The sequence below is a fragment of the Sturnus vulgaris genome, chromosome 3, assembly GCF_052056855.1.
Source record: "Sturnus vulgaris isolate bStuVul1 chromosome 3, bStuVul1.hap1, whole genome shotgun sequence".
Lineage (NCBI taxonomy): Eukaryota > Metazoa > Chordata > Aves > Passeriformes > Sturnidae > Sturnus > Sturnus vulgaris.
Window position 1 is genome coordinate 15,982,931 of NC_142245.1, and position 18,031 is coordinate 16,000,961.

Consider the following 18,031-nt stretch of genomic DNA (forward strand, 5'->3'; position numbering starts at 1 on the left):
TGCACAAACCTGGATGGAATTAGGGAACATTCCTAAATCTAAGGAGGAAGAAATAACGCATGCAGAATGCTCCTGGTTTGTGTTGCAAGAAAGAGGACTTGAATTATCCAGCATGATGCTGTAGACCCAGCAGAACCCAGCAATCCAACACTTAAAGAGAAAAGGAATACTTGAACCTGGAAAGGAATTGTCCACATCTACTTTGAGTGTTTGGTGGGGAAAATAGCTTGAAAGCACCAGACAAGACCTGGAGTTGGGGAAAAATAAATCAGTGCAAGTCTGCTAAGCTACTACCTGACACTTGTTTCATTTTCTCTACCATATTAAGGGGAGGTTTTTGAACAACTTGGTAGAGCAGTCAAACAAAATTTTTTTTAAAAAATCACACTGAGAACACTTGCAAAGCAAAGAGATAAATTAATCAAAAATACAGGAGTAACTACAGCTTCAGTGAGCCATAAAAGATGCATCAGTGCTGGAAAGTCACAGCAAAAGCCCTGAGAAGTAGCATGCATTGAGGGAATTAGGTCATGAATACACAATGGGGCAGACTACAAGAGACATAATTATGAAAACAAAGCCTGAACTGCTGAATCAGAGTCAATTATAAGAAAAGGAAAATGAAATTATGGTTCTGAGTAAGCTGCATATTTCAGCTATGTTGAAAAACAACGATATGTTAATTAGGAGGTCGGGGGGAAAAAAATCTGTGAGAAGAGATGTCTAGGAAATCTGATTTTATTGCTTCAGTGTAAACTGCAGTAGTAACTGCGAATGCAGTCATCACACTGGGTGTCCTAGGGGGACTTTATGATGCTTGTATCCCCAGCTGCCAGTTCTGTTTGTGCTGGATGTTAAGTTCTGCAGCTTTAAGACTGGTTCCAGGAGAACCTGAGCAAGCCAGGCTGCACCCCACGGAAGGGACTCTTCTGATCTGTCATCTCTTTGGAGCAGAGAGGATTTGTGGTTTGGTGTTGTTCATTTTTTTGTGCTGGAGAACGCTTTGCCTGTTAAATAAACACTTATTAAAAAAAATAAATAAATTTTTTCCACTTCTCTCCGAGGAAATCTTTTCCCAAACCAGTTGGGGGAGGGGCCCCTTTGGAGGTTTTCTCCTGAATTTCCCCTAAACCAGGACAAACACATAATTGGAACCCAATATAGGACTCAAAAAAGTGGGAAAAACCTGTCCTGATTGCATTTTGGTAATTACTCTGTACTGGGGCAAAGCAGTCAGTAGCTATGTTGCTTGAATTCATGTCTCTCGGGTTGGAGGCCTTCATGTGTGTCTGGTCCCTAGGCTTTTTTGAGGTTTTAATACCTTTCTGGTCTCTAGGCTTATTTTCTTATCTGGAGATAGCTCCAGTATTGTCCCTAACACATAGCTTTTACAGCAGAGGGGCATGTCTTGGACTAGCTATTGTGCTGGGCTTGGTTACAATGACTTATAGAAAGTTCATAAAGGTACTGGAGTTTGTTCTAGTTTCTTCATCCTACTCTGCATCGCAGTTCCAGTAGTATGTTTCAGGAGTTTATTAGTAATTGCACCCAGTTTGTTAGAGAAGGAGCAGGGGATCAAGCTTTTCAGCCTTTCCTTTCCTTCTTCTCCTTTGAATCTGTTATATCACCTTTTGAGAATGCTCAGTTTCCCCTGAATGTTAAAGATACCACCTTCCTGGTATTTAATCTGGTAAGTTTACTCTATGGTCTGCAGTTTGTCTAGAATGAGGCTGAGATTACCAGAGGCGCTGATGAGATCCCTGACCCAGGAGTAGACCCAGGTGTGGAAAATTCTGAGTGGTGTGGAGAATGGGAGGATATGGGCCAAACCCTGAAGGAATTTTCTGACCCTATACCCTGGGACTTTCCACATTAATAAATATAGAACCCAGCTGAGGTAGGGAAATACCTGAAAGAGAAGTGCCATGATGACTCTAAGGAGAAAAAGCTCATTGCAGTAAGATGGCCCTGGACACTGCTGAAAGAGAGGAGGCCAAAGCTCTAGCTCCATACTGAATTAAGGATGGTAGCCAATGCTCTGGGGGGATGGCTGGAGAAGTGGAAAAAGGGTAATTGGAAGCATAGAGGAAAACCAATCTGGGCTGTTGAAGGGTGGAAATTAATATATTTGTCCTGGCTTAGGCCAAATTGGGGGGAAAATCTCCAAAGGGACCCCTCTAGACAGTAGACTCAAGCGGCCCCTCCCCCAGCCGGTTCAGGAAAAGATTTCCTCGGAGAGAAGTGGAAAAACCTGTTTATTTAACAAGCAAAGCATTCCCCAGCACAAAAACGAACACCACCAAACAACAAAACCTCTCGCTGCTCCGAAGAGATGACAGATTCAGCAGAGTCCCTTCCCTGGGTTGCAGCCCGGCTCACTCAGTCTGCTCTCAGTCCCTCCGGTGCTGGGGAATGCCCTGGCCCAGGCCAGACCTGGTGAGACACAGGTGTGAGCTCCCAGGGCTCCTCTGGGTTTTCAGTCCAAAGCAGGTTCAAACCAAGAAAAAGATAAAAACAGTCCAAGGAACTTTTCTGCCTCAGCTAGTCAAAAACTAACTAAAAGCAGTCTGTCCACTGCAGACAGCACAGTCTGTGGGAAGGATGTGGGGGAGCCAGTGCAGTCTCTGATAACAAATTCTGCACCTCTTCTCTCCCCCTTCACTCCTGGAACCAGTCTTAAAGCTGCAGAACTTAACATCCAGCACAAACAGAACAGGTAATTGGGGATACAAGCATCAAAGCACCCTAGGACACTGGGCCACATTAAAAAAAAAGAGACACCACTCCTTCCCCAAAAAATCTGAAAGATGACAAAACCACAATTTTCACAAGGACATGCCATTCTGAGTGCATTTGGTGGCAGTAGCAAGAAAATGTTCTCAAAATATGCTGAATCTCTGCAGAAGGATATTCTTGACTAAAACAGTTGAAACAACTGAGAAGGCAAACAGAAGGAGATTTCTCTAGTGGATAACAACCTTCATAAGCATGTTTTTTACCTGCAAAGAGATTATTAGAGGTTTTCCAAAGAACAGGAAAGTTTTGTGATAGTTAAATTGACACCACATGCACTGCAGCCACTTGATCAATGCAAACCACAATTTACCTCAGTACCTTAAGTCTGAGCCCTACCAACTACAAAAATGAAATTAAGAGACTGAATCTCAAAATACTCCCTGCAATTTAAATACTCACAGATCCCCTTAAACTATGAAGTCAACTCTGATCTTAATGCATACATATATGCATCCTCACACAAATCTTTGTGCACAGTTATTTCTCTATTTTACAGCATATGAAAACAAAGTCAAAACACACAGCTTTAACAGCTCTGGATGATACTCTCAAAAATCTTTCCATGGAATTGCGTCAAAAGAAATGAATCGGATTTCTCATATTAATTTCAACATGCTTTACAAACCTGAAGCTTCAGAACACTTACAGGAAATATCTTCACACAAGCAGCCCAAAATCAGATTATAAAGTTGTTTTTGACAAGGGAACAGAGTGCAGGTTATCTCCCTTGTAAGCCTACCTTCTATCATTTAATATTACAGCTAAACACTTTAAACACAAGACCAGATTCTGTCTCAACATCTACTATGCCTCAAAGCATTAACTAAAATAAGCTCTATATAGCAATGCAATATTTGTGATTATTTAAAAACAAGTCAGCTGAACATTCAACAAATGCGTTTCAATTTAGCAATTAAAAAAAAGCAAAGCTTTGATTATCATATTGCTCTTCTAGCAGAGGCACAGGGGAAAAAGATTCTCTGCAGCTACACCTCACCCACAACCAGAGAATTCACAGAGCAGAAAAGATGTCTCATGCAGGAGGGGCTGGCTCTCAGGAACACATTCACAGCATTCCAGTAAAGGCAGTGCGAGTTTGCATGAAATCACTCATTGAAGTCTAACTAACTGAATATATTTGTAAGCTGAAGTGTGTAAACTTTACCTTCTGATTTAAGGGTGATATTGTGTCTGTTGCAGAATCAATGGGGAAGATCTGTACCTTCTGTTCAGTGTATGTGTGGAAGTTCAGGAGAGCTGTTACAAGCTCTTGGACAAAAGCCATGGCCTGGCCAGCAAGGTCTCGCAGCTTCAGCTGTAAAGACAGTAATAAAATGATTGCATTTCACATAGATCTATTTAATATTAAAAAAAAAATGTTTGGATATAAAAAGCCATTACCAGCATTTTCTTTCTTATATATTTTAGACTGAAATAATAACAACAGCAATTACGTTTAACTTAATTTTTATTCATAAACTACAATGCCATTTAGAAGGGCACATTGTTCTTTGACAACAAAGTATCTTTTTATTTCACACAACTGGTGATGGCTTGCCTCTGTTGCATTTTTCAAACTTGCAAGCCACAAAAACACTTAAGAGGTCAGCACAATTACAGAAACCATGTCTGAAATTTCCAAAGAACAACAGACTAATTGCTGACAGCAGCTCAACACCAGGTTGCAAGAAAACCTCAATTTAATTAGTAAAAATCCAATGTTTTCTCCCAGAATTAAAGGTGTTTGCTTCTCTAATCAAGAACACTCAATTCTTATTCTCCTGGACAGAACTGAACTGCTGCTCATGAGTACAGCTGTTCTGTGGCTTTAGTACAGCAGGAAGGTATCAAAGAAATTAATCCAGAATGGACATAAATTCAAGAGAGAAGAAAACTATTCTCTGTTGGGATTTATGGGAAGAGAATAATGTTATAGTGACATTTCAGCCAGGAATAACTTATCCTTCAGAGACATACTCTCAATGCTTCAATGGATTGTTAAATCAGGTCAATCTTGATTATGGATCTGGGATGGTGGCAAGTAATTAAAGCAGTCATTACACTCAGTTTGTGTCTGTTAATTAGCCATTCAAGGAAGGGAAACAGACACTATTACTGTTTTGCTGTCCTTTACACTGCAGTCTGTGCTAATACAACAACATTTTGCCTCTACTGTCAAAGCCAGTCATAAAAATCTGTCCTGGAACATTTTCAAGACTGCAGATCTTGAAGCACGAGGCTGCCTAACATAGTGCTGGCAGAAAACAGTAAAAGGAGAAAGCCTCCATTCAGTTATTCTGATTTTTCTTGGAACTCAGCAGCAGCAACCTGAAATTTAAGCCTATTTCCATCACAAAACTGAATAGCAGGTCACCTGATCTCACAGCAGCCATTAGGAAAAAGGTCTCTTTACAAGCACTTCTGAAGAATGGAGAAAGCAACTGTTTTAAATCTTCCTGCAGTAGCATCTAAATGCACTAACTTGAATGCTTGAGACACACAGGGAAACAGAAAAACACCCACACTGCTGTAGAGTCCATCCTCAGTGATAGCAACACAGGAAAATTTTGACTGCATACAGGTTTCTGATTTGCTATTGTAAAAACTCCTAAAATATTCAGCCATTCACAGAAAACCAATGCTCATTTTTGAATACTGAATAAATAAAATACACAAGGAATCTCATTAAATTAAGTCTCTGTAGTGAACAGAAAATGTTTTCTAAAAATGTTTAAATATATAAGGGTCATTTTGCTGCAAGTAAGAGGTGCTTTGGCAGGAAGTATCCCACAAAATGTAAATGAACCATGCAGATATCTCAAAGATTTATTCCTTGAAAGGGTTGTGACTGGTGACAAGTAATGTCAACTAATACGGAATTTTAGTGCACATACCAGTGTGCAGCTTAAAAATGCATTCATTCTCTGGAGCTCAAGTGATGTGACTGAAGAAGCTCAGTTTGAGAGAATAGTAATTTAGGATACCAAACCTACTTTTTTTCAATGAAAGACCTCTGAACTCCTATAGTTTTAATCAATTCTAAAAATGAAATGTTCCAACTTCTAGTTTACTGAAGGTTGACCCAATAAAAGAATATTTCATACAACTTGAATTAGACTCCTTGACATAACAATATACAAAACCTCTTGAAAAGTGCAGAGGCTCTGTGGGCAGAAATGCCCTCAGAACATCATGACAGTAGTAAGACAGGTGATCTTCTGCCATTTCAGGTACTAAAATGACTGGTTTAATTTCAATATCTGTGTAGAAAGCTGCACAGAGTCACATGAAACCACAAGAAGCACTTACCTGATTCCTTCTGTTGTGCAATGGTACATTCAGAGCATTGTATCGAGTAGACCCTACAGGACAAAAATTGAGTTATATGCACTTGTTAAATTGTGGGGGGTTTTAAGAGATATTTTTTAGTAAATACTGATTTAAAAAAATGCAGTGATATTACAGGTTATGTAAGCAGTATTAACTAGAGACACAAACAACTGACTCCAATAAGGTAGGCCTAAACGTCCTCACTTAAGGGTTTCTGTGATTAAGTGGAGGGAAAGCAGTTCAATACTTGCCTCAGACTGTAAGTCAAATTTAATCATCTGAAGGCCCTGAATTTGAAAGATAAGAGTAGACTCCTCTTGCCCAAAGAAAAATATTCATCACAAACATGAGTTAAAAAATCTTTTAAAAGAAATCACAAAAAGAATTCAAGACTATCTTCAAATTTCAATTACATTCCAAGGAGGTGCCAAGTAAGACTGATATATTTTTGAATGGTTTCAACATTTCTCAAAGCACCTATATACATTTAATATATTGATAATTTAGACTAAGATGTACTCTCCATGTATTTCAGCATTCTTCTCCAGTTACGAAGTAACTAGAATGATTATTCAGTTACAAGCAGTCACAAGGCTAAACTTAGAGAACAGCTTACAAAGCCTTAGAGATTTGAAAGGGATCCCATCCATTCTCAATTCAGCTGAACCACGACCAGGCTAGTTTAAAATTTGCTCACAAAGGAAATGTACAGTTTTTTATTCCTTTTGTGTCATTCACATTTGGCTATTAATACATGGGAAGAGATAGTTACATTTAGAGGAAAAAAATCTTGTCCAAAATTATTGGATCCTACTTCTAACTAAATGCCTCAGAAAACTTTTTCCACTCTGGAAATCAGGCTTAGCAGTCATTTATTTGTTACTGAAATTAGCTGCTAGTTACACTTGAAGCCAACTATGGGATCTATAGGAAGACAGCTGGAATCTACAGCAAACAAACATCTCCTGACTTTCATTCATCTATCACTAAAGAGATGTTCTTTATTTGCAGTGTTTTCTACTACACAAGCAAAGGTCTTATGCTATGGTAGCTGAGTGAGCAGATAAATTATTTTAGCAAAGTTCTTGCTATGATGATAACCACCTATAAAAAAATGCAAGCTAAAGAAGCCAGACAAGTAGAAATAGGCAGCAGATACCAGGCAAAGTGAGAGAAGGGAAAAGGATACCAATTCAAGGCACCAACACCTAAGCATGATGTGCTGTAAGGGGTCAACACTTCCTAAAGAGATGATAATCTGGTGCTCCTAAGCCAAGATTTACTGGATTGCCAAACCTGTGGAGAGCTTGGAACACTCACCCCTGCAGCACCTGCCAGATCAGCTTTTAGAGAACCTAAGGCTACTCAAAACATTGTCAGGTTTTAAAAACATTAGGCTTTAAACTGAATAAAAAATGCAAAAGCCACCAATTAAATATATAAGAAAGCCTGTTTTCACTTCTCCTTCTTTACTACTTTCCGCTTTTTCACTATTCCAAGTCCTCCTAGTCTTGAAGGGTCCAGAAGAGTCCAGGCAGTGCCTGCCCACCCGTGTGTTCAGCTATTTAGGAAAGCACACAGCACTGACCCAGCACATACTAACCCATGCTTGTACCAAAGCCATGCAAAGGCTGAGCACTCCTACATCCAGGGGATCCTCTGCAGTTCAGCTGATCTAGCAGCAGTTGGAAAGGAAGTAGAAAAACACTGCTTCAGGTAAAAGTCCCCAGGTTTAAAGGGCTTTTTTTCCCCATGAAGAAATGAATGAGTCTAAGAGAGCCTTCAGATAAGAACTACTCTGTTTTCTGATCAATGAGACACCCCAACAAATTGCCCACCAGTAGTAAGTGCAGACCATTATTGATGCAATTGTCTCTGCAGCCACCAGTTTTCCCCCACCTTAACTTACTGCAGCTCTTGAATATACCCTGCCAAAAATAATACTCCTTGAAATGAATAACCAATCTTCATAGAGCAGCCATTAAATTGACAGTGTTCCTTCATTGTTTACAATAATCTGTAAACACTAAGCAAGGCAAGTGGCAAATCACTTAAAAGCCTGCTAAAGTTTCAATTTTCATTATATATATATAAAAACTTGGTATTTCAGAATTACTGAAGACCATGACAAGTATCAGGAATACTTACTACAGCTACCTCCAAGTGTCTGTTCAGATGTCCAACATTTCTCACAGCTAATACATTTTAATTCATAGAGTACTCCCTCCAGATGGATACCCAAAAAATCAAACAAGATACCCAGACCAAGGCATACGTACTTGTGTCATTAAAAGGTACTTTTTCATTAATTATGCATAGAGATTCTTCCAGTCTACTGCCCAAAGCTGCTTGAAGATTCTTTAGCTGTTGCTGGCTAAATAACAAAGAGACAAACGAAAAACCACACACACACACACATTGTAAACCTTTAAAATTTCATCTGTATCACCAACACCATATGTCACTATAAGCATCCCTTGAGTGTATAGGTATCTGTCTCCTTCTAGAAGTTAGATAGAAATAATACAGTGGGAGTCATTTGTCCTCTTTTATCTCATATTTAACAGAACACTGACTCCTGATCCTTAACAAAAGCAGTGAAAGTTACCAGAAACTTGTAAATCCTAAATTCCATTCTTGAGAAGCTCCATTTACTTCAGAGTTAAAATTTACCTTATTTTCCTATTGTACAAGTATTATATAAGCTATATGAAGGCATTCTTTTCTGCTAGAATTTGGATGGGAGGGTAAAAGGGCCTCCAAAACAGTTACTATGCATCCAGTGCAGTTTTACAATACGCAGGTAATGAGTTGTCAATAATTCAATTAACTATGTCACATCACTATTTAAGATACCTCAAAGGCTTTTCAAAACCCCATATTTAAACACTGCTATGATACTGCCTGCTCTGACAAGACTTGACAATTATGCTTCTGATGTATTCTCAAGTGATTTTTCTCTACATTTTCTTTGCTTGCATTTGACATGTGAGGCAATGTAATTAAAATTACTAATATAATGAGAATAGATTCCTGAAATGAACAGTAATATATTCCAACATTATATACATATGTCTACAAAGAACACTCCATTATTGATTCAGACTAAATTCCACACCTTACCCAACTTAGGCCCCCAAATTCTTCACTGTTTTGCTTCCCATTTGACATCTAGAACTCCTGTACATATAGTGAAGGGTGGGAAGGAAGGTGTCAAAGTGACAGGATTTTTTTCCCTTCTTACAACATTTGATGCAGAGAAACTTATGAGATCCAATAAAGCAAAATAATCCAAAATAGACAAGGAAGATGTGAAGAAACTGGCCAATAGGTAGCTCATGCACATTAACAAATCTTTTTCTTGGAGAGCAGCTCCAAAATTGCATAGAAACTGTACAGCAGCTAATGCAGTAGCATTGAGCATGATAGAAAATGAACTCCAAGACAAACTGCAAATGTAGTGGTATTTCCTTTTCATACTGTAGAGGACTGACAAACAAGTAGCTTGACATGTTTTGCCTTACATTCTGCCCTTTAATTTTCAAAGCATGCAGGCTGTCAGATCTCACATCCCCTGGCTTTTCTGAGTAAAGTGTGGGTGTCAGAGGCAAATGGATCCCTTCCCCTGACAAAGCAGGGAAAACAGAAGGGCAGTATTCTCAGAGACACATCTGCCATGTGTGCAACAGGCAGTGATTTCAGAGTTTAAAATGAAGTGTCAGGCTTTATTACTTTTAAAAATACTTAATATAGTATAACTGAAAATAGTAGGGACAACTTCCTACAATGACATCAATTACCCAGTCACCACAAACATGATAGACAAAGCCTGAACTGAACATTAGGAGATTAAGACTACAGTTTTTCAAACACCACAAAAAAAGCAAACAGCAGCCAAACACAGCTTTCATCCTCTTTTGCAAGTCATTTTTAGTGAAACTCTGACTTGTATTAGGGGAGTTATTTGATTCAAGTAATTTCACATCTATCAACATAATTAAAATACACACTTCAGGGTTACCATGTGAAAGAAGGAACTCTGCATCTGATCATTTACTACACATCTTATTCATTACAATAAAGATCTATACTGCACATGTATCTTATAAAAAATGCAGCCAATGAACTTCGGCGAAATGCACCCTAATTTGATTTGGCCCAACTTCACATTTTCTACAACTTGTCATCAAGACAATGAAAATATTCTAAAACTCTGATAAAAACTTTCAAATATTCTAGCTGAAAATATTATAACTGAAGCAAAAACAATTGTTCAAGAAGCTTTTGCAGTGGAAGGGGATTTCTGAAACTCTTTACAGTCAGTTCTCTCAGCATATGTTACTCAAACTTTGTTCTTAGAAGCAGTTTTTACAAGCTCACATATGTTTGTTTCATACAAGTTTTTGGTTTCTATGTTTTTCCATTACAAATAAATTCTTCAAGTTTTCATCAACATCACTGCTAGTTAAAAAGCCTGGAGACAAAACTGTTCTTATTGCAGGCAGAAATTGTGGAATTGTCTAGTTCCATACACAGCAAAGGAAAAGGGGGCTTGTCCTGAGTTGCTCACGCTTGTTTTCATGATAATATAACTAGAGTTTTATCAAAGTCTTTTAACTAAATCCCTTTTTAAAAAGGTATTATTCTTAAAAAATAATCCAGTTAATGTTTCACAGCAATTATTTCTTTACATTAATGAATTTTTCATTATATGAAATAAAGACACTTACCATTCTTCAGTTCGAAGCCTACAGTCCTTAGCTTCTCTTTCTAGTGTCTGAGACTTGATCTTTATGCAAGAAGATAATCTCACAATGTAAGTGCTGACACAGCAAGACATTGCATTTCAAAACTTTTCAAACTTGCAAGCAAGAGGAAAAACTCCTTACTTCTAATTTGGCTTTATCATTCTGCAGCTTTTCTATGGTCTCTGTGTATTTCTTCGTTAAGCTGTCCACCACAGCTTGGTGCTGGGCAGCATCCGTTTCCAAAACCTCCAGTCTACTCCTCAGCTCTGCTTCTAAACGTTTGTGCTGTTCATCTGCTTCAAAGAACTACAGGAAGAAAAGCAAAGCTGGTAAAAAAGCTTCATTTTACTATTGAAACCAGTCCTTTAAGTGACTCCAATTTCATTAGCCAGATCAGGTTAAGAGCAATTACCAGTTCTCAGACAAACAGAAATTTTGTTTTATTTACAGAGAAAAGATTCAGGAACAAAGTACTTTAATAAAAGCAGTTTTGCAGTACTAAGCATTCTTTAAATATATTGCTGACTAATAGCAGACACACGTAAAACTGAACTTGAGCCAAAATGTTTTCCTCAAGTTTTCTAAAGTGAAATGCATTCCAATTTGGTGGATTCCTGACTTAATTATGGCAACTTGCAGAAAATATTTTAAACTTTAAAGCAATTCTGAAACAGTTAATGTACTAATAAGAAATTTCCATCCAGTACCAGGCTATTTTTGGTAAGGCAGCTGTCTCCAAAAGTCAAAAATCTAAATGAGAGAAAGCGTATTATGCGATTCCACACACTCACAAATCCAAAGTCAAAATACTTTATTTCCCTAGTGAACATCTTTATAAACCAATCTGATCTAATCTACTGCTTTGCATACAACTAAGCTTCTAAACCCACCAGTTTTCAGACAGCACTTTACTTTCCCTATCTTTGTTTGCATCACGAGTTTTCTGAACCAAAAATAAAGGCGAAACAAAATTTCACTCACAAGTATATGCAGTCGTTCATTTTCCTCAATTTTCTTCTGAAGATCTTCATTGAAGACACTTTTCTGTTCTTGACTCAGCTGAGATGAGGGTTCTACACTTTTCTAAGAGACAAAATGCACTCATTATCTCCAAGTCCCAAGTTTGCAAGAACAGTTCTCACAGGTAATTCCCAGAAGGGGCACACCAGCAAATGTCCTACTGACACTGACTGATATATCAAAAGGTGTGAATATTGCACACAGCACCAGCCTCAAGGCAGCACACTTTCCTTCTCACCCTTGTGACCCTACAGTGGAACAACACTGCCAAGGGAAAGCCTCCACTCAGGTGTCTCATTCACACACACAGGAAATCAATCACTTGGACGGGCAGCAGCCCATCTGAATTCACTGGAATCCTGCATGATCTCATGCAGTCAGTAATCCAAAACCCTCCACACGCAGGCTCAGTTGGTTTGGTAACTGTGTGTAAGGCACATCTGTCCCCAGCAAGGGTGCAGGTGTAAGCCAGGTTGCTCTCAGCACGCTGTAGCACAAGATGCCACGGAAACCACTGGGTCTTCCCTGCCCATCAACCACACATATCCCTCTGCCAACTGCTTCCTCATTTTTCACTCATTTAATCCAAAACACTCAGACTACCAGTGAATCCCATACACCACAATGCTGAAGAAAGGCATTATCATCACCAAACACAGGGGAGACTCCTTGCAATTAAGCTCAACACCAAACTTCAAGAACTAGGGATATGTAGGGCAGATAAGTCACCTCTGTATTTGATGCCAGCCTGTGAACTCCACCTGAGACATGGGCACATGTTCTGCTCCTTCTAAAAGGATTGCACTCTGACAGAGTCCAGGGAACTAAAAGCTGTGCATTTTGACAGATGAATAGGAAAGAAACTCAGTGGCAATGGCTTGCAAAGCTACTAAAGACAGGTTGACATCCTTCAAAATTTGGAAACACAGCTAGCAAAACAGTAACTTACAGAATTCGAAATAAAAGAACAGAAGGGTCAAACTGCATTTGAAAGAACAATCTATTGTGGTGCATGAATAATGTAGTCAGAAGCACTATGCTTGTCAAGGAATTAGACAGCAGAAAAATGGTCAGGAGTTTAGGGGAAAAGTAAGGAAGATGATCATAATACTAATTAATTGAATAATTTCTTTAAAGTCAGTCTTGATAACTACAGCACATTGAGAACAGACAACACCAAAAAGAAAAGACAGCAGTAATTAAGAGGGGTTTCCTCACAAGGAAAGTAGCAAGAGACAATTGAGAACTACTTAAGTCCAAGCACATCACCCCTGAACTGTGATGCTACCTACAGAAGGCACAGTTGGTCTTAGAATATGATATCACTAGGTTTAATCAGCAAGCACTTGGCAGAGAAAGATCACAGTGTTGAAATCATTCTGTCATTTTGAATTAACAGAAAGAATACAAGCTAAAAATTTCCATTTCAAAGCATTTGACAAGATTCACATAGAAAAGTTATGATCACAGGCTGAAGAGTTAACTACCAACATCACAATTACAAAGCAAAGAGGTGGGGATGGGAAATGAGGAGTGATCAGCTTTCTGCAGAGCAGCTGACTAATCACAGAGCTCCAAAGTATTTCCTAGTTGTTTGAACACTTAATAAATATCCATAAAAGAAGACAGCAATTCAGCATCAGTCAACTGACAGACTAGACGACGAGAGAACTGCACAATATGTATTATATATATATCAATACCTGTTTTATAGGTATTTTCATTAACATCAGGTAAAAAAACACAAGAATGTTCTGACTAGAACATTCAGCTCAACCCTTGACACAAAATACCTACTGCTAAAAATCATGATAAGGCTTTGACAGGTGAGGAGCAGGCATCTGCTAAGCAAGTATTTTTTGCCTTCAGCACATACTTTGTTCTTTTTGCCCCGAGCTTCACTTAATGCAAGTTCATCTTGAAGTAGTTCCACCCGCTTGGCAAGTTGCTGATTTCGAAAGGTCAAGCTATCCATTTCTTGCTGCAGTTTCCTCAGAGATTGATCCTTCATCTTCAGCTGGTCCTGAATGACAAAAATAATTAAATTTAAAATTTTCACACTTATTTTTACACATTAAAAACAAGTACAAATTAGAAAATTCCTTCAGTGTTTTTAAACACTGAAGAGACAAAAAGTATCGTTACTAAACTAAAAAAATGTATTTCACTTCCTTAAGCTGACCACAGATCATACCCAAGTAGCTATTTAATTCTATAGGATAATCAAGAAAGAACCTCCCCTTTTACAAACTTGGCAGTTATAGAGAACAGGCCAGCTGCAAAAGAGAAATTATTTTATTAAAATCAAGTTCCTTCTTCATTCTTTTATTGATATTACTTTCCAGTAACAAGTACCCCTATATACTTATTTTGTCACAGCTTAGTACACCTGACATGAGAAGTTTTTAGAGATTACCTTCAGTGAGGCAGAGTTAGCTTGCTCATCTACAACTCCTTTTTTCAGGACTTGGTTCTGAGCGCGAAGCTGAAAAACAAGAGATGCCAGTAACTATGCAAGGCAACAGAATGAACAAAAGCCATTCATGAGAAAGTGCAGAAAGCATCATATTCTCTCAGGAGAGTACCAGGTGGGAATGCTTTTTCAACTATTCTCTTCAGGTAGATAGCAGTGGTATCAGTTTGGAAAAAAGTATTCATTTCATACCCTGACTTGCCAAGGAAAAAGAAATAACTTTACCATCTGCACATTTTGGTCAAATAGAACAGAATTCTTACTCAATAAATGCCCTTGAAGACCAGTTACTTACATATAGTTAAGATTTGAAGAACTAGGAACAAATATGGAAAAAGCTGCAACCTCTTCCCTGACTAATGAAGTTCTTGGTCATATTTCTGTCTCTCCTCTCTTCTCCTCAAAACTGTTTATAACTGGTTCTAGAACACAAGCAGGACTCACAAAGTCAAAATCTGTATCAAGAGGAGTTAAACTCTAATGCAAAATTACTTACTACCAGTGGCAGCAGAAGATCCAGAGAGAACAGACTGACACAAAAAGGCATAAAAAGCATAGAAGCAAAAGCCCTCTACGTCTTACTCATATACTAGCCAAAATCTGAACTAAAATCACTGCAGTGAAAAGTGATACTCAAGAAATCTATTTCCCAGTCACTTCACAGAGTACCTCTACCCTGTAGCAATGAGGATACTGACAGTTCCATCTTCCTATTCCTTGAAAATTGCTTGAATCCTGGTTTCTTCAAAGGCAGTTTGCATTCCTTTGACATGTGTGAGTCCAGCTGTTGCAGATATAAATTAAAAGGGTTTGTACAGTGCTTGGGAATACCTCCGGCAGGTGCATAAAAGGCAAGATTCAGTGTAAAACAGCAGTGGCTCATTGTTTCAGTGTGACTGAGTGTATTTGAAAGGTCAGAAGTCACTGCTAAGCACAGCTGTTTCCCTTGCACTATTCCCACTGTGCTGCTCAGGCATCACAAAGGCAAGACAAGAAACTTCCCAGTGCACCACAGAAAAACTTCCAAGCACAGGGTTTCCCTAGCAAAAAGGAGCAGTGCAGTAGTTTTACACACCTGTCTTTGTGCCACAGTTACTACTGCAGGAGCACATCAGGCTCAGGGAATGAAGCAGCTCAGTCCTGCTGCACCCAGAGACCCCAGCTGAAGTCTGACCCACACAGGCTGACACAAAGCTGCTTTGACTATTCCTTCACGAGAGAGCCAGAAGCTTCAACTTGTATGTTTTCAGAGTCTCTTCTTCTCCTCATCCTTCTTCTGGGCTGGTCTGTGAACCAAGAGGAAAAGCAATCCTTTGGCTGGGACTTCCCCCAGCACTGCCTGAGTCTCTCAAACTCTTGTCCACCTCTCTCCATGGCTTTCACAACACCATTAAGTGACTGGGCTAGTCCAGGGCTACTCTCCATTTCCACCTGCACACAACCAGCAGCCAACAACAAAGAGGAGAGGATTCTGCAAAGAGGAGTCCCACAATGAACTGCACTACGTGAGAAACGGGATGAGATGAAAAAAACAGTTCCCGCAAAGGAGAAGGGAAATGGCACAGGCTGAGAAGTGCATGATGAAGCTCAAAGAAAGCCTTGGACACCATGATACTAAAAGAAAGGATCCAGCAGATGGAACTTCTGGAAGCTATAGTCGCAAGTCCACATTTCCAATGGTAATTCAGTAATCAAGCACCAAAATCCCTCCATTATCTTATCCTCAGCCACTATTTATCTCCAAGGAACAACAGAGCCTCTGTATAAAACAAGACATGTGAATTCTGTGACCTAAAAAGCTGCAAAGTAAATTAAATTTTCTTAAAATTATTTTGTAGAAGCATTAAAATGACATCTATCTGTGAACAATTTAGATGCTACACATGGTGTTTTCACAACAGTTCCAAGAAGAAGAGTATTTAAAGACATTTAAGACTGTAAGCTGGGAGAAGTGTCAAACACAGACAAGCACCTTGTGCCAGTTGCTGATGTGGGGCTACACAAAACCAAAGTGCTGCCTTTCTTCCCCAAGGCTGTTGAAGGACTCTGCACTCAAGATCAAGAGTCTCCTTTTCCTTTTAGTGAAGAATAAAGAATGAAGGGCTCTGTATTAAGCAAGGCTCCACTATTTTAGAAGTCATCTCAGGCACCTTGGAAAGGGAAGGCGTTCTCCACTATGGGCTACACATCTTTACAAACCCTGTGCCAAGCAGCACCAGAAACAGGGCGCAAAGTCACCTAGGGCAGAAGAAGGGCGACAGACAGGAGGCAAGTGTGGAAGCAAGTGTCCTGCTCACTTCCAAGACACTGCAAGCACCACTGACACCGCCGAGCTCCCAAACCCGCCGGCCAGAGCGAGCTCACACGGGTGAGATGCACGACCAAGACCTCGGCAAATGTTCACACCCAAGCGGACAAAACCAAGTCTCGCGCCCAAGTGGGCAGTGGAGAGCAAGGAAAACACTGCCAGTTTCACTTCCCTGGCACAGCTGAGCCCACGGTCTGTACTGCAGGATGTCCTGCAGACGAGGCCATGCTGCTCTCGCCACGCTCCCTCGGCACCTGCAGACCCGCACCTCCCGTGCCGCCCGAGCTGCCTCCGCCTCATCCCCCGGAGGAAGCACCCCCGGGCCCCGGCACTTGGCGCTACCACGGAAAGCAGCGCTGCAGCCCCGAGCGGCGACAGGGCTGCGGGCCCCGCGGGGGGCGGCAGCGGGGCCGGGCGCTGGTGCCCGGTACCTTGGAGTACTCCTGGGCCAGCTTCTGGTACTTCCCCTGCAGCTCCGCCGCCGCCATCTCCGCCCCGCCGGCTCGGCTCGGCTCGGCTCAGCTCGGCCCCACTCGGCCCGACTCGGCTGAGCTCGGGCGCTCCCGCCCGCCCCACACGCCCGCGAATGGCAAGACGCACTTCCGGGTTCAGGGCCGTGAGAACGCGATGACGTAACCGCGCCGTGCGCGTGCAGGGGGCGGAGCTTTAAGCCGCTGGCGCCACCATCTTGACGCAACTTCCAAGATGGCGGCGGGAGGGGGCGGGGTTGGGGTCGGGTGACGTGACACTGGCCGGGCGCTCGCCGTTCGTTGCCGTGGCAACGGCTGCGGGGCCGCGCGCGGCCTGCGGGCTACGGAGCGCCGCCCCGCCAAAAAGCTTCGCCCGCGAGTGGGGCTGGGGGCTCATGTCGCGACAGTCGCGACTGGGGAGGCGGCGAGCCATGCTCCGGTGCCCCGGCGCCATCCCTGCCTGGGAACTGTGCCCCCGCCAGTTCCGCGGCTCCCCGGCCGGGCAGCATTGTCGCCAGGGGGAGCCCCAGCACTCGCGACACTCTCAGAAACTGAGGCAGCCGCGGGTATTTGTGGGCCTATAGGGGACTCAATAAAAGAAAAGGCGGTTCCGTCACTTCCGTAGCTCGCAATTGGTGTCAATGCCGGCGGTTGGATCTCCTTTACAGCCTCCAGCCCTCGTACCCTCACTGCAGGAGATACTGAGTGTATCCATTCTATCCTAACGAAGGATAATCCGACACGTGTAGGTCCTGGGTCGTGCAATGCTCTCTCAAGCTGCAGAACCTCGAACTCCACAGTCTGGGGCATCATTGAGAGAGGATCTTATCAATGCATGTAAATATCTCAAAGTGCCAAGGGGATGGTGCCAGGCTCTTTTCAGTGG

At 41.1% G+C, this 18,031-nt stretch overlaps 1 protein-coding gene across 2 annotated transcripts in view; it reads right to left on the reverse strand.

The window, feature by feature from the left end:
- The window catches only part of PPP1R21 (protein phosphatase 1 regulatory subunit 21), a 34,651-nt gene extending 17,336 nt beyond the window's left edge, over window positions 1-17,315 (reverse strand). The window contains exons 1-10 of one of the 2 annotated variants that reach the window (XM_088161039.1): window positions 17,107-17,315; window positions 14,311-14,379; window positions 13,771-13,917; window positions 11,856-11,957; window positions 11,016-11,180; window positions 10,857-10,915; window positions 8,406-8,500; window positions 7,730-7,801; window positions 6,106-6,158; window positions 3,962-4,111 (exon numbers count right to left, since the gene is read on the reverse strand). In XM_088161039.1, the coding sequence (XP_088017165.1) occupies window positions 3,962-4,111; window positions 6,106-6,158; window positions 7,730-7,801; window positions 8,406-8,500; window positions 10,857-10,915; window positions 11,016-11,180; window positions 11,856-11,957; window positions 13,771-13,917; window positions 14,311-14,379; window positions 17,107-17,163 (969 nt within the window). In that variant the 5' untranslated portion in view covers window positions 17,164-17,315. The remainder of the gene's footprint in view (window positions 1-3,961; window positions 4,112-6,105; window positions 6,159-7,729; window positions 7,802-8,405; window positions 8,501-10,856; window positions 10,916-11,015; window positions 11,181-11,855; window positions 11,958-13,770; window positions 13,918-14,310; window positions 14,380-17,106) is intronic. The other variant, XM_014877443.2, reaches the window with a different exon arrangement.
- Between the last annotated feature and the right edge of the window lie 716 nt (window positions 17,316-18,031).